Below are 11,330 nucleotides of genomic sequence, written 5' to 3'. Positions count from 1 at the left end.
TATTCCTGAGTCCAAGTGCTCGAAGTTTGCTGTGGGGTTATAAACGAGTGGGAATAAGATGGGGGTGTTAGAGGTCCGATCGAACTCTGGACCGAAGGGCCAAGAGTGACGGGAGCTCTAACGTGCGCTAAGTATTCGAATGCATACTCTGTGTAGCTTTAGAGCTCTAAAGCCATGGAGCTGTTCGAGCACTTAGAATGTCTAAAGCTTAGCAGAGAGAGTCGGAATGACCGTCATTTTATTGGGAGAGAGCGCATCCCCTTTTATAGATGAAGTGGACGGTCTTACAAGTTTAGGAGAGAGAGAGAGAGAGTGTGCCCTAGTCTTGTTGCCCATGCCGTTGGGTACAAGACAGTTTGTCGGTGCCCATAATACTGTTGACGCCCAGATGTATGTGGTAGGCTCCATCGTGTTCTTCTGGTATGGCGAATGTCGGCGCCTACCATACTGTAGGACAAATGTCGGCGCCCACAACACTGTTCGTGTTTTGACATGTCTGAAAGGTCGCAAAGTACCCCTCTGGTATGGCCTGACGGTACTGTCCCGTAGGTGTGCAGGGTACGGTCCTCGGTATTGCGGTTGACTTGAGCGCCTTACCTTATCTGCTCCGCCTGATTTCTTGGGTCCTCACCGAGCTGGCGTCCCCGACCGGTCGTTCCCAGTCGGCTCCTACCGCGCCGGTCGGAGAAGAGTCGTAACCAGAGGTTCGGTGTATTCCCGGTTGGAGAAGCGGGTCAGAGTCAGAAGCGAGCGTCGCCCTCTCCTTTGCAAGGCCTTTCGGTCAGAGAAGCGGGTCGAAGTCGGAAGTGAGCGTCGCCCCCTCCTTGGCCAGGCCTTCCGGTCGGAGACTGGATCACTCTTCCGGCCTGTCGTTAGGTATCTAGGCCGGCCCAAGAGTTGCGCGTCGTTTGTAATGTCGTCAGCTGGGCCGAGCTTTTGCTGGAAAGCGGGCCTATTAGGGACCCCAGGTTTATGAACCCGACAATACATTTGCAACATACATGTATAACCATTGCAAATATATGCAATACCAAAATCTACTTTTACAACACCTAGGTGAAACACTTGCAACATATATTTGAAACACATGAAACATACGGTTGCAACATATGCTTTCAGCACAACATCTACTTGCTGCATGGGCGAATAGATCGGAGGCTCATCGATGCAGAGCTCAACGCCGGCGCGGAGCTTGGTCCTCGTCAGCACGGACCTCGGCATTGGCCACAGCATGCGGATGGAGGCAGCCACGGCGGGCAGCGTGAGTCCGGGCAGGAGGCGCGATGGAGACGGTGAATATGCGTGGGCGGGGCAAGTCGCCCTGACGGACGAACGCCCTGATCGTATCATTATCGTTTTAGGAGTGGAGGGAGAACTATAAAAAAAAACATGACCAACTCAGTTTTGCTGGTTTGGACGTCTAAGATCAGATTCCCCTGAGCTGCTGAATATATAACCAATCGGTGCTACATAAACATGGACATGGGAACAGGACGTACTGAATGCCACTGAGAAGCTGCTTTATAGGAGTAATTTATAACCTTGATCACACTGATTCATGTATTGACAGTGAGCGGGAAAGCACATCCAAACTTGCTTCCTCATCTCCTACTCTGTCAATATCTTGACGGCTCACCGACTAGCTAGTCAAGGCACCGCAATCCTATGCACCCAAGATACAATTACAAACAGTTCCGATGAAAGCCAATGACACCGAATGAATCAGAGCGCAGTCGCAGAGCTAATACTGAATGATGGAGCGGTAATAGGTGTTGGCCGCCCAGTTGGCTGGGATGACCCGATTGGCCACCAACTTCCTGCCGGACTCGTTGGTGATGCGCAGCGAGAAGGGCGCCTCCAGCCTATGGTTGGCGTCCAGCCTCCAGATGGATCCCCAGGACTCGCGCATCGACGTCCAGTAGCCGGAGTTGGCCTCCTTGAGGTCCACCTGCACCACGTCGCCGTCGCCGTCTTCGAACTCGACGAGCACCGCGAAGTAGACGGGGTTGGAGCCCTCTTCGACGTGGAACGTCACCTTCTGCCCGGGGTAGTTACAGGGCACTCTGCATGTGACATGTTTCCTTTAGTCTAGTCCAGTCCGACAACAGTCCTAAAAATCTACAAGAGCTCCACATGCAGCAGCACAGGTGTAGTAGCTGGACCTGGACGGTCGAGCTTATATTCTGTTCATTCAGGTGGGGCCTGCAAATTGTGGGTTCGTGGCTCTGTACAACGTGCAGTGCATGTGCAACTGCGCATGACGACGATACGGCGATACCCACCTCTTGAACTGGATGTCGATGATGCCGGCGTGGCGGAGCTCGTCGTTGCGGCCGAGCTTGGCCATGGCGCCGAACGCCGTGCCGCTGAGGTCGAAGTGGTACTTGGCCACAGGGTAGTAGTTCATGTCAGTGATGATCACCGTCTCTGGGTTGCCCGAGCAGGCAGGGTGCTTTTGGCATCGTATCTAGTAGGAAAGAAAATAAAACGGAGTTAGTCAAAAGTCATGCTCGAGCTTTCCGTTTCCATTAAGGCAGGGCAGGCAGCGAATTAAAGGAGTTTCGTCTGACCAATTAATCTAGCTACGTACCTGGTAGCAGGAGCCGCAGCCCTTGCCGTCCTTGAACAGGGGCTGGTTGCCGCACGATGTCATCGCGGAGAACGGCGGCAGGTTCACGTTCTTGAACCCGCAGGCGCCACCTGCAGATCAATGGATACCGCGCGTTAAGCCAAAAGCACAACATGCAGACATGCAGTAGAGTAGAGTACATGACAAAGGCAAAAGATGCGATCCTGCGCCTTGCAACGACGTCGTCTACACGTACTTACCATCGTCGTCAGGGCCGGCGCCGGTGGGCGCACCGTACCAGGTGGCTCTGGCCGCCTCCCAGTTGGGATCGGCGGTGAAGTCGGAGGCGGTAAAGTTGACCGCCGGTCTAGCGCACGAGCCATACGTGACAAGGAGGGAGAAGACGAGCGCACCAAGTGCGAGCACCTTGGAGGAGGACGCCATAGCTGCTAGTAGAGTTACACGAAAAGGGGTAGCTTCTTTGGCTGACAGGAGGAGATCTGCCTTTCGATGATCTGGAAGGAGCACAGTGCCGGGGTATTTATAGACCGGAAAAGAATCTCCAAGGAAGGCAGCTACCGCGCCCGCGGCGATCGCCATCGATCAACGGCCGTTGCGCCCGTCGGCGTGGTGCTTTGGCCTTTGGTATGTAGGGGTCACATGGCTACACGGAGCAAATCATGCGAGAAACGGAGGGTTCGGATCACGAGTGAACTATTCAAAAAGCAACGGCCTCTTTGGCAGTTATCGCACGGTGTGGTGTGTATTATCGAGAGTTGCTAGGACGCCCGGTTCATACACTGATTCTGATTCTTGGGGATTTTTTTTTTTTTTTTTGAGAGAGGGATTCTTGGGGATTGTTAATCCTGTGCATAAGAGATGTACAGCGCGCCTTCACTTTGTCTGATATATGCAGTGTTGGGAACGGGAGATTCGTGCATAGCCGGATACAGAAGGAACGACAGGTCTACAATTAAATCATGGAAGGAGACTATAATTGTCGATCGAGTAATCATTGCATGGATCCTTCCTGTGTACCAAACCCATGTAGTATCATGCATGTTTCTAGCTAGCTACTACAGAGCTGGTTGGAAGCGGCACCTAATCCGTTTCAGTTTCCTGTACCGAAAGGCTGGTGGTATACTAGTCCAACGACGCTACGGTGAATGGCAGAATGCCGCGTTAATGACTTGCTGTCCGTCCAAAATTTGGAAGAAGGAAGGTGTATGGTGTCTAACACACACCGGCACGCTGCAATGTGAATGCGGAAGCTACTCTGTAAGTTGCTGGTACGGGAAACTGAATATTTTGGCGATGTGACTGTCCTGCAGCCTACTAACTTCCGAATTTTTTATTTTTAGTCATTTTTTTTAAAAAAAAATTCACAAATATACCCCTAGAGAAAAGATTTCAAAATCTGGATCCTTGACTCGGCGCCATCTTTACTGGCACCGAGCTTACACATCTCGACGTCAGCGTCCCTGGCGCCGAGCTCTTGGGCTCGAAGCCAACGTGGCAGTAACATGGCAGTAAGCTCGGCGCCAGTCATACTGACGTCAAGCTCGGCGCCGTAGCGCCTAATAATAATGGCATAAAAAACTATTATCGGACCAACATATGGCAAGATGACGACCATGTTCGCTTACTAGCACCGGCAACACACTAGCTCGTGTACCCCCGCACCTTTCACGTTTGATGAGTTGAGAGGAGTTTATTTCATTTATTTGTAAGGTGTGCCCCAGAGAATTTGAAGCAGTAGAGACAAGGGTGTGTAGCATTTTAGAAATATTTCTGAAAGTGTCTGCAACTCTGCAAAACAGCGTTCCACCGTTTTCATTCAAATCATCAAGCGGTACAGGGTACGGGTAGGAGTAGCCTGGCTTCCAAATCGGCCCAACTGATCTATTTGGTTGCAAGTCTCGAGAACTTGCATGGTAAAAATTGATGCTTGCAAGTTGTCTGAAAAGTTAATGATTTTGTGGGTAAGTCCCAAGAAAAGGCAGGGGCCTGTGCCTGAGAATATTAACGAGAGGAGATATTCATAATATCAATGTGTTAACTAATGTTTCTGATACATAATTAGCACATAGCTTTTATAGTTTTACTAAAAAATATGTATTTCTTAGTTAAATAAATAGAGAATTATTTATAAATCAAACAACTTTATCTATATTTAATAAATAATTACGTTTACTTCAAGAGAGGAAAAATAATCTAATTTATTGAACAACCATATTATATGAGTGGCAATTAGTCTCGAGAAAACTAAAAAAGTAACACGTCTCTCATTTAATACGGTGTACCAATAAATAAACAATAAACAATGCATCAACCGTAGTTATGCCAGGCAAAGAAAGCAACGAAAGCCAGGCACCCAATTTTCAACGCCTGCGACTTGAGACCTTGCCTTTGCCTGTGCAGGCAACTTGTCAGCGCTTCAACCAAACGTCACCCAGGAAGGCTTCAGCCTAGGCAAATTCCATCCAGGACGGCATCCAAACAAGCCCATAATCTCTTAAGGCTTGTTATTGGGCCGCAACCTCGAGACAGTAAGGCTCGACCGGCCCGAAACTAAGCCAGGATTTCAAGTCCAAACAACAAAGAGCTCCGGTGTTAAAGAGTTCATGGGTTTGATTTTGGAGGCCTGCCATTAGATGTGATTGACCGGCCCAGATAGCATTTTTTTTTAAGAAAGGCCCAGATAGCATTGGCCAGGCGACCAACCAAACAACACTACTCCCTCTCCCATCCTCTCGAGTTTTCTTTCCCCGCGCTACAGTAGATCGCGGGCGAATCCAAGGCGACTCACTCCGTCCCGGCGCCGGATTCGCCGGTTTCTCCTCGTCGTTGGCGTCCTTCTGGGCGCCGACGTGCAGGGAGAGGTGCAGATCCTGCGGCTGGTGGCTATTTTTGGTTTAGGGTTGGATTTCATCCTAGTGAGGAAATCGCTGGTTTTCTTTTTGATTCCTTCCAAGCTTCTCAGGCATCGGCTTCGTCGGTGGTGTACTAGTACTGGAGGTGTGTGCTGTGCGTATGGAGTTGCTGATGGTGTCATATGCAGGGATTTAGAAACCGATGATCATTTCTTTGCTGTCTTTCTTTACGTCGGTTTTTGAATCTTCTGTGAATCTATTTGTGCTGTCAGCATCCACGCGGTTTGCGTCGCCGCCAGCTTCGTCGCCCATTACTTGGCTGCTGCTGCTTGGAGGAGCCCTGGTGGTTGTACCGGAGGCGATGGCAAGTCGTTTGCCGGTGTTTTGATCCACCTTCTCGTTTCTCCGAGTTGGTGTACTTTGATCCCTCTTGTGGATTTGATGTTTGTCGTCTGGGGTTGGCCGGTGAGGCGATCGGTGTCAGATTCCGACGACGATGAAGAGACGGCATGTTGCCGTTTGCCAGAGTGTTCAATGGATCAAAAGCATGCTTTGTGTGTGTTACTTAGGGGTCTTTTAAAATTTCAAGACTCTTCGTCGATTCGGGCAGTGCCGGCCCTAGAGGTAGGCCACGAGGTGCGACGGTCGAGGGCAAATGAAGGAGGGGCCCAAGCCTAGATATACAAACCCCCAGGTCCTATAATCCATTAGACATTAGCAAACTAATGAGAAGAAAGACATAGAACTGGTCAGGCAGCCAAAAAGACAACATCAGCATTCCTTTCCTAGTTTCTTTTCCCCACGGCCCTCGGGTAGTGGACTTAGCACACAGCACACTCTGATCGAGAGAAGACGAGGAGTCACGCTGCATACAGCACACTCTGATCGAGAGTTCGCGACATGCGCCTTACACATGCGGAGCTGGTGAGCCGCGCCGCTGCGAAGAGCTAGACTATCGGAGACACGGACACGGCGCACAAGGACGGCGAGCAGGCAGGGCTCCACGACGACGACATCTTGATTCTTGGCTTCTTATGAATTGCGATCACCGATCAGTTGTTTAGGCCCAACGTATTTTTCCCCTTTTTATTTTTAATCCAAATTAATTATTTGTATAGTATTCCAGACTTCTATTACTTTGTACCCATATAGTCATATTTGTCTTCTAATTTAGGTGTTATAATTTTAGAATGTTGCCTAAGAAACATTTGTCATGGATGAGAAAAGAAAATGAATATATTGCTTTTTTAATCTACATTGTTCCTCGATAATTATCATACATCTACAAATATATTGCTTAATCTACATTGTTTCTCGATAATTATCAGATATGTTAAATTAAAAATATGTTATTGAATTTGCTTTTGTTTTGTAAGTAAAATTAGCGCACATATATTATAAGATTTTATACATGATCAAGAGAGGCCGTTGCGACGAGATCACCAGAGGGCCCTTGAAATCGTAGGACCGGCACTGGATTCGGGTATCGACCGTGAGCTTCATCCTGGGTCGTCTTCATTGCGAGAGATGGAGAAGGACCGGGCTGCGGCAATGTTGGTTGGCAACGGCGAAGCCCACTGGGTACTCCTTTAGAGGAATTATTTGTAATCTTTATTGTGTTCAGGGTGCCGGGGGGGGGGGGGGGGGGGGGGTACATGTAAATGTATTGTTACCCTATTAATAAAATCCAACTCTTTTCTAAAAAAATAAACAACGCGACTTACTGCTATAATAACATAGTTTAAGATTTTCAATTAATTGTTCCAGTTCTTGCATAGCTCGTGAGAATGACCCATCACACGTTGGGTAGGGCTAAGTCACGAGTGCTCTTTTTTTTGCGCATGCACAAGATTATTAAATTCAGTGTTCATGCTTTTCTATATATGTTATGGACATAATAAACATCAGTGAGAAATAGCAAAGAAATAAACGATCAACAATAAGCAAGTTTGCCTTAACCTACCAGCACAAGCCTTGAGAAGTTTGTCAGGCCCCATGAGCAATTCAGCTTGTAGTATGATTCACGAGAAACTTTTAAATTGATTTACTAAAATATATTTCTGACCATGTAGTTACATAATCTATTTACGAGATTTCTGCAAATTATTGAATTGTATGGTAGTGAAAGATAGTTGGTATTTAACAAGTTACACAGTAGAGAAACCAATCTGGACATACATGCAGCGAAAAAAATCAAGCAGTCTGGACATACATGCAGCGAAAAATCAAGTGAGAGGTTGACATTCCAACAAGGAACACGTAGGAATATTAATAAAATGTATTTGCATCCAAAATTTGAGAGAAAAAAAGGGGTTCTCCCATGGCTTTGGATTACACATTGACCATTAACATTTCACATTGTTCAGGGGCTAAACAAACTATGGAAAATCGTCATTCAAGAGATATATATGGTTTGCCAACATGAAGATGAACCCCCAATGCACAGCGGCAAGCTTGCAAACAGCAGCTGTTGATCTGGTAAAGAATGACGAACTAAATCGCCTCTGCATGACGGCAAAAAATTTTGACCTAAAAAGAATAGCATGGATCGGAGCGTGAGACCGGAGATAGCTAGCAGAACAAATCAAGGAGGATGCTGAATCTGCATGCAGATGCCGAATTTCTGCTATGGCATTGCATTGCTCGTTGACTGACCTTGCAGAACCACGGATCTGCAAAACGCAAAGAGGAAGGTGAGAAGGGCCACTGCAGCTGCCGTGTTAGTGCTATGGCAAGTTGGTTACCAGGCATCCCTTCAGTGCCGGCGACGCGCCCACGGTGACGAGCCAACGAAAGGCACAACAGGCGACCGCGCGGCGAGGCTGGTGTCGCTCTTCTCCCACACTGCTACAAAAATGATACGTAGCAACGCCTTGTTTTCTTTGCAGGGGCGGCTCTATATTAAGCCGGCTCTATAAATAGTTGCTAAATGAGTCACTCTTATAAATGGATTTGTAGGAGCAGCCGGTGTTATCAGCCGCTCCTACAAATGGTCCGATTTTTAGGGGCGGCTCTATATCCAACCGCTCCTACAAATCGGATTTGTAGGGGCGGCTCAATATTGAAGTGCCTTTACAGATAGACACCGAGTATTAAAAATTAAGCACTAAAATTCAAATTTTGTAAACGACCTCGGATGAAGAAACAATCAAAATGAAAGTTGTAGATCTCGAAAAGTTATGAAACTTTATAGTTGACAACTTTTTTAGTTGAGATCATTTACTACTTCAAAATACTGTTTGAAATTAAAATTTGAAATTGTTGAAGAATTCTAATTTCTCTTTTTAATCTCTGGCTAAAACTTGTACTTTCTCCCTCGTACTAACTTCAAATTTGATGATTTTTTTTTCTAAAAATTTCTAAAATCATGCCCAATCAATTTATTGTGTTCTTACCACTATTATTTTATTCATCTTTTCATGTGATCGTGTTTTATCTATTTGAATTTTGAATTTCAAAAAACAACAACTTCAAACGTTATTTTGGAACACTATTTGATTTCAGATGAAAAATACATGAACATAGAAGTTGCAGAACTTATCAAGATCTACAAGTTTTATTTTGGTCATTTCTTCATCCGAAAAAGTGGTAATAACATTGTTCACAAAATTTACATATCTCTCTTATAGTTTCATAAACAATAAGAGAGATATGTAACATTTATGAACAATGTTACTACCACTATGTCGGATGAATAGATGATCAAAATAGAAGTTGTAGATCTCGGAAAGTTATGAAACTCTGTAGTTGACAACTTTTTAATTTGAAATCATCTTGTCAAGGAAAACTACATTTGAATTTTAAAAAATTTGAAATTTAAATTTTTTAAATGACCTTGGATGGATAAACAGCAAAAATGAAATTTGTAGATCTCAAAAAGTTATGAAACTTTGTAGTTGATAGCTTTTTTTATTTGAAATCATCTTGTCATGGAAAACTACGTTTGAATTTCTTAAATTTGAAATTTAAATTTTGTAAACGACCTCGGATGGAGAAACTACCAAAATGAAAGTTGTAGATCTCGAAAAGTTATAAAACTTTGTAGTTGACAACTTTTTCATTTGAATTAGTTTAGGGCCTCAAATAATCAATTTATGTTCAGTTTTGTATAATACGTGGGGAACCAAAATGGAACTAAAACACGAATGATCATGAGGTGCAGTGGTAGAGGAGTTTACGCGCGAGCGAGAGGTCGCGGGTTCGAAACTCGACCGGCGCAAAGTGTGCAAAAATCATGAAAAATGCTACAACCGTAGAGTGAGGGTGTGTGTGGCTGCCGGTGGGGTCCTCCTCGGATTAAAAAAAATTGCTATTTTTTACCCCTTTTTCGTGATTTCTGGAAATTAATTTGTAGGGGCGGCTCAATATACAGTCGTCCCTATAAATCGATTTGTAGGAGGCGGCTGATAACACCAGCCGCCTCTACAAATCGATTTGTAGAGGCTATCTACAAATCAGTGATTTGTAGCCGCCCTTTCATAGGGGCGGCTGGCAAAACCGCCCCTACATAGGGGTTACCAGTCGCCCCTAAAAACCTTTTTCTACGTAGTGCCGTGCACAGGCGCTCACGCGAGTGGGCCACCGTCATGCATGACCGGAGGTGGCGCTCACACGTCGAACTGCAACAGGAGGTCCGCCTGGCCCTAGATCCGGCAGCGGGCGGACATCGGCCAGGCCGCCACGCGCGGATCTGCCCCCGCCGGTGATCTGCACAACCGCCGGCCATGGCGCCCAGCAGTCAACGAGCTGTGACGAAGGTGTCGCCGGTGTTGACGATGAAAGCACCAGGCCCCGCCGCCGTTGCCATCGCCCATTGGGACGGGAGCAGCCGGGCGGAGGACGAAGCAAATCGAGTGGCACGGTGGTTTTGTGGTCAGTAAAATATACAACAGCGCTTAGCGGTGTTTATGGGCGGTGATTTAGGGGACATGGCCCAGCGCTTGTTGGAAGGCGAATTATTACCGGCTAATACTTGAGCCATGCATGCAACGGATTTCCAGGGGCTAGTGGGACGTTGCCGGTCGGTCCGCGTCCACATTTTGGGTTCGGCTACAAAATAAATTATTCTGTAACCATATATATATATATATATATATATATATATATATATATATATATATATATATATACTACTCTGTAGCTGGCTGTAGAATAACTTATTCTGTAGCTGGTTGTAGAATAACTTATTCTGTAGCTACTTTAAGTTACGATAATTACTATGTTAATTTACGAGATTATAGTAACTCCTTACTAAATGGTTTACTATAACGTTATGGTAAATATCGTCATGTGTTATAGTAACCCAACTGTCGTAAATATGTATTGACATTATTGTAAATTAGTATACAAAATTATCGTAAATGGAGGTGACTACGAAATAACCTATTTTATAGCTGGCTACTGAATATACTCTCCATATATATATTAGCTGGGTACTGAATATACTCTCCATATATATATATATATATATATATATATATATATATATATATATATATATATATATATATATATATATATATATATATATATATATATATATATATATATATATATATATATATATATATTGACTGCGCAAAAACCGCAAGACTACTAGCAAACCAACCAAAAGCATTGGATAACTTTCGCCCTATTTGCTTGACATATAAGCCGTACTTTTTCAGCCAACGAAAAATATTTTTTTTCTTATAAAAAAAATCAGCCAACAATACTTTCAGTTATGGCTTATCAGCCAAACAAACATGACATTTAAATTCTGGCTCCGCTAGAGGAAGCGAGTTTTGCTAGAAGAACCAATGCATCCTTAAGCTTGTCTCTTGTTAGTGATTTGATCGGCTAAAGCCGAACACGAGGTTGCCTGCCAAGGTTGTTACTCGTTGGATGCG

The 11,330-nt window shown here is 45.2% G+C and overlaps 1 protein-coding gene across 1 annotated transcript; it reads right to left on the bottom strand.

The window, feature by feature from the left end:
* Positions 1-1,502: 1,502 nt before the first annotated feature.
* On the bottom strand, positions 1,503-3,226 carry LOC136527878 (expansin-B3-like). Its single transcript, XM_066520738.1, has 4 exons — positions 2,830-3,226; positions 2,591-2,700; positions 2,283-2,467; positions 1,503-2,063 (listed from the first exon to the last, which is right to left on the bottom strand). Exons 1-4 carry the CDS (start codon positions 3,167-3,169, stop codon positions 1,742-1,744), a joined length of 957 nt encoding a protein of 318 aa, XP_066376835.1. The 5' UTR covers positions 3,170-3,226; the 3' UTR covers positions 1,503-1,741.
* Positions 3,227-11,330: the final 8,104 nt, after the last annotated feature.

This window comes from Miscanthus floridulus, chromosome 2 (genome assembly GCF_019320115.1).
Source record: "Miscanthus floridulus cultivar M001 chromosome 2, ASM1932011v1, whole genome shotgun sequence".
NCBI classification, from domain to species: domain Eukaryota; kingdom Viridiplantae; phylum Streptophyta; class Magnoliopsida; order Poales; family Poaceae; genus Miscanthus; species Miscanthus floridulus.
Note: the sequence above shows the minus strand (reverse complement) of the source record. Positions and strands in the feature narration are given on the sequence as shown.

Excerpts from the sequence above, each read along its gene's own strand:
- LOC136527878 (XM_066520738.1), bottom strand. The coding sequence starts at position 3,169 with ATGGCGATCGCCGCGGGCGCGGTAGCTGCCTTCCTTGGAGATTCTTTT. Across the intron at positions 2,468-2,590 it reads GCTGCGGCTCCTGCTACCAG|ATACGATGCCAAAAGCACCC; the intron begins GTACGTAGCTAG and ends CTTTCCTACTAG. Across the intron at positions 2,064-2,282 it reads ATCGACATCCAGTTCAAGAG|AGTGCCCTGTAACTACCCCG; the intron begins GTGGGTATCGCC and ends TGTCACATGCAG.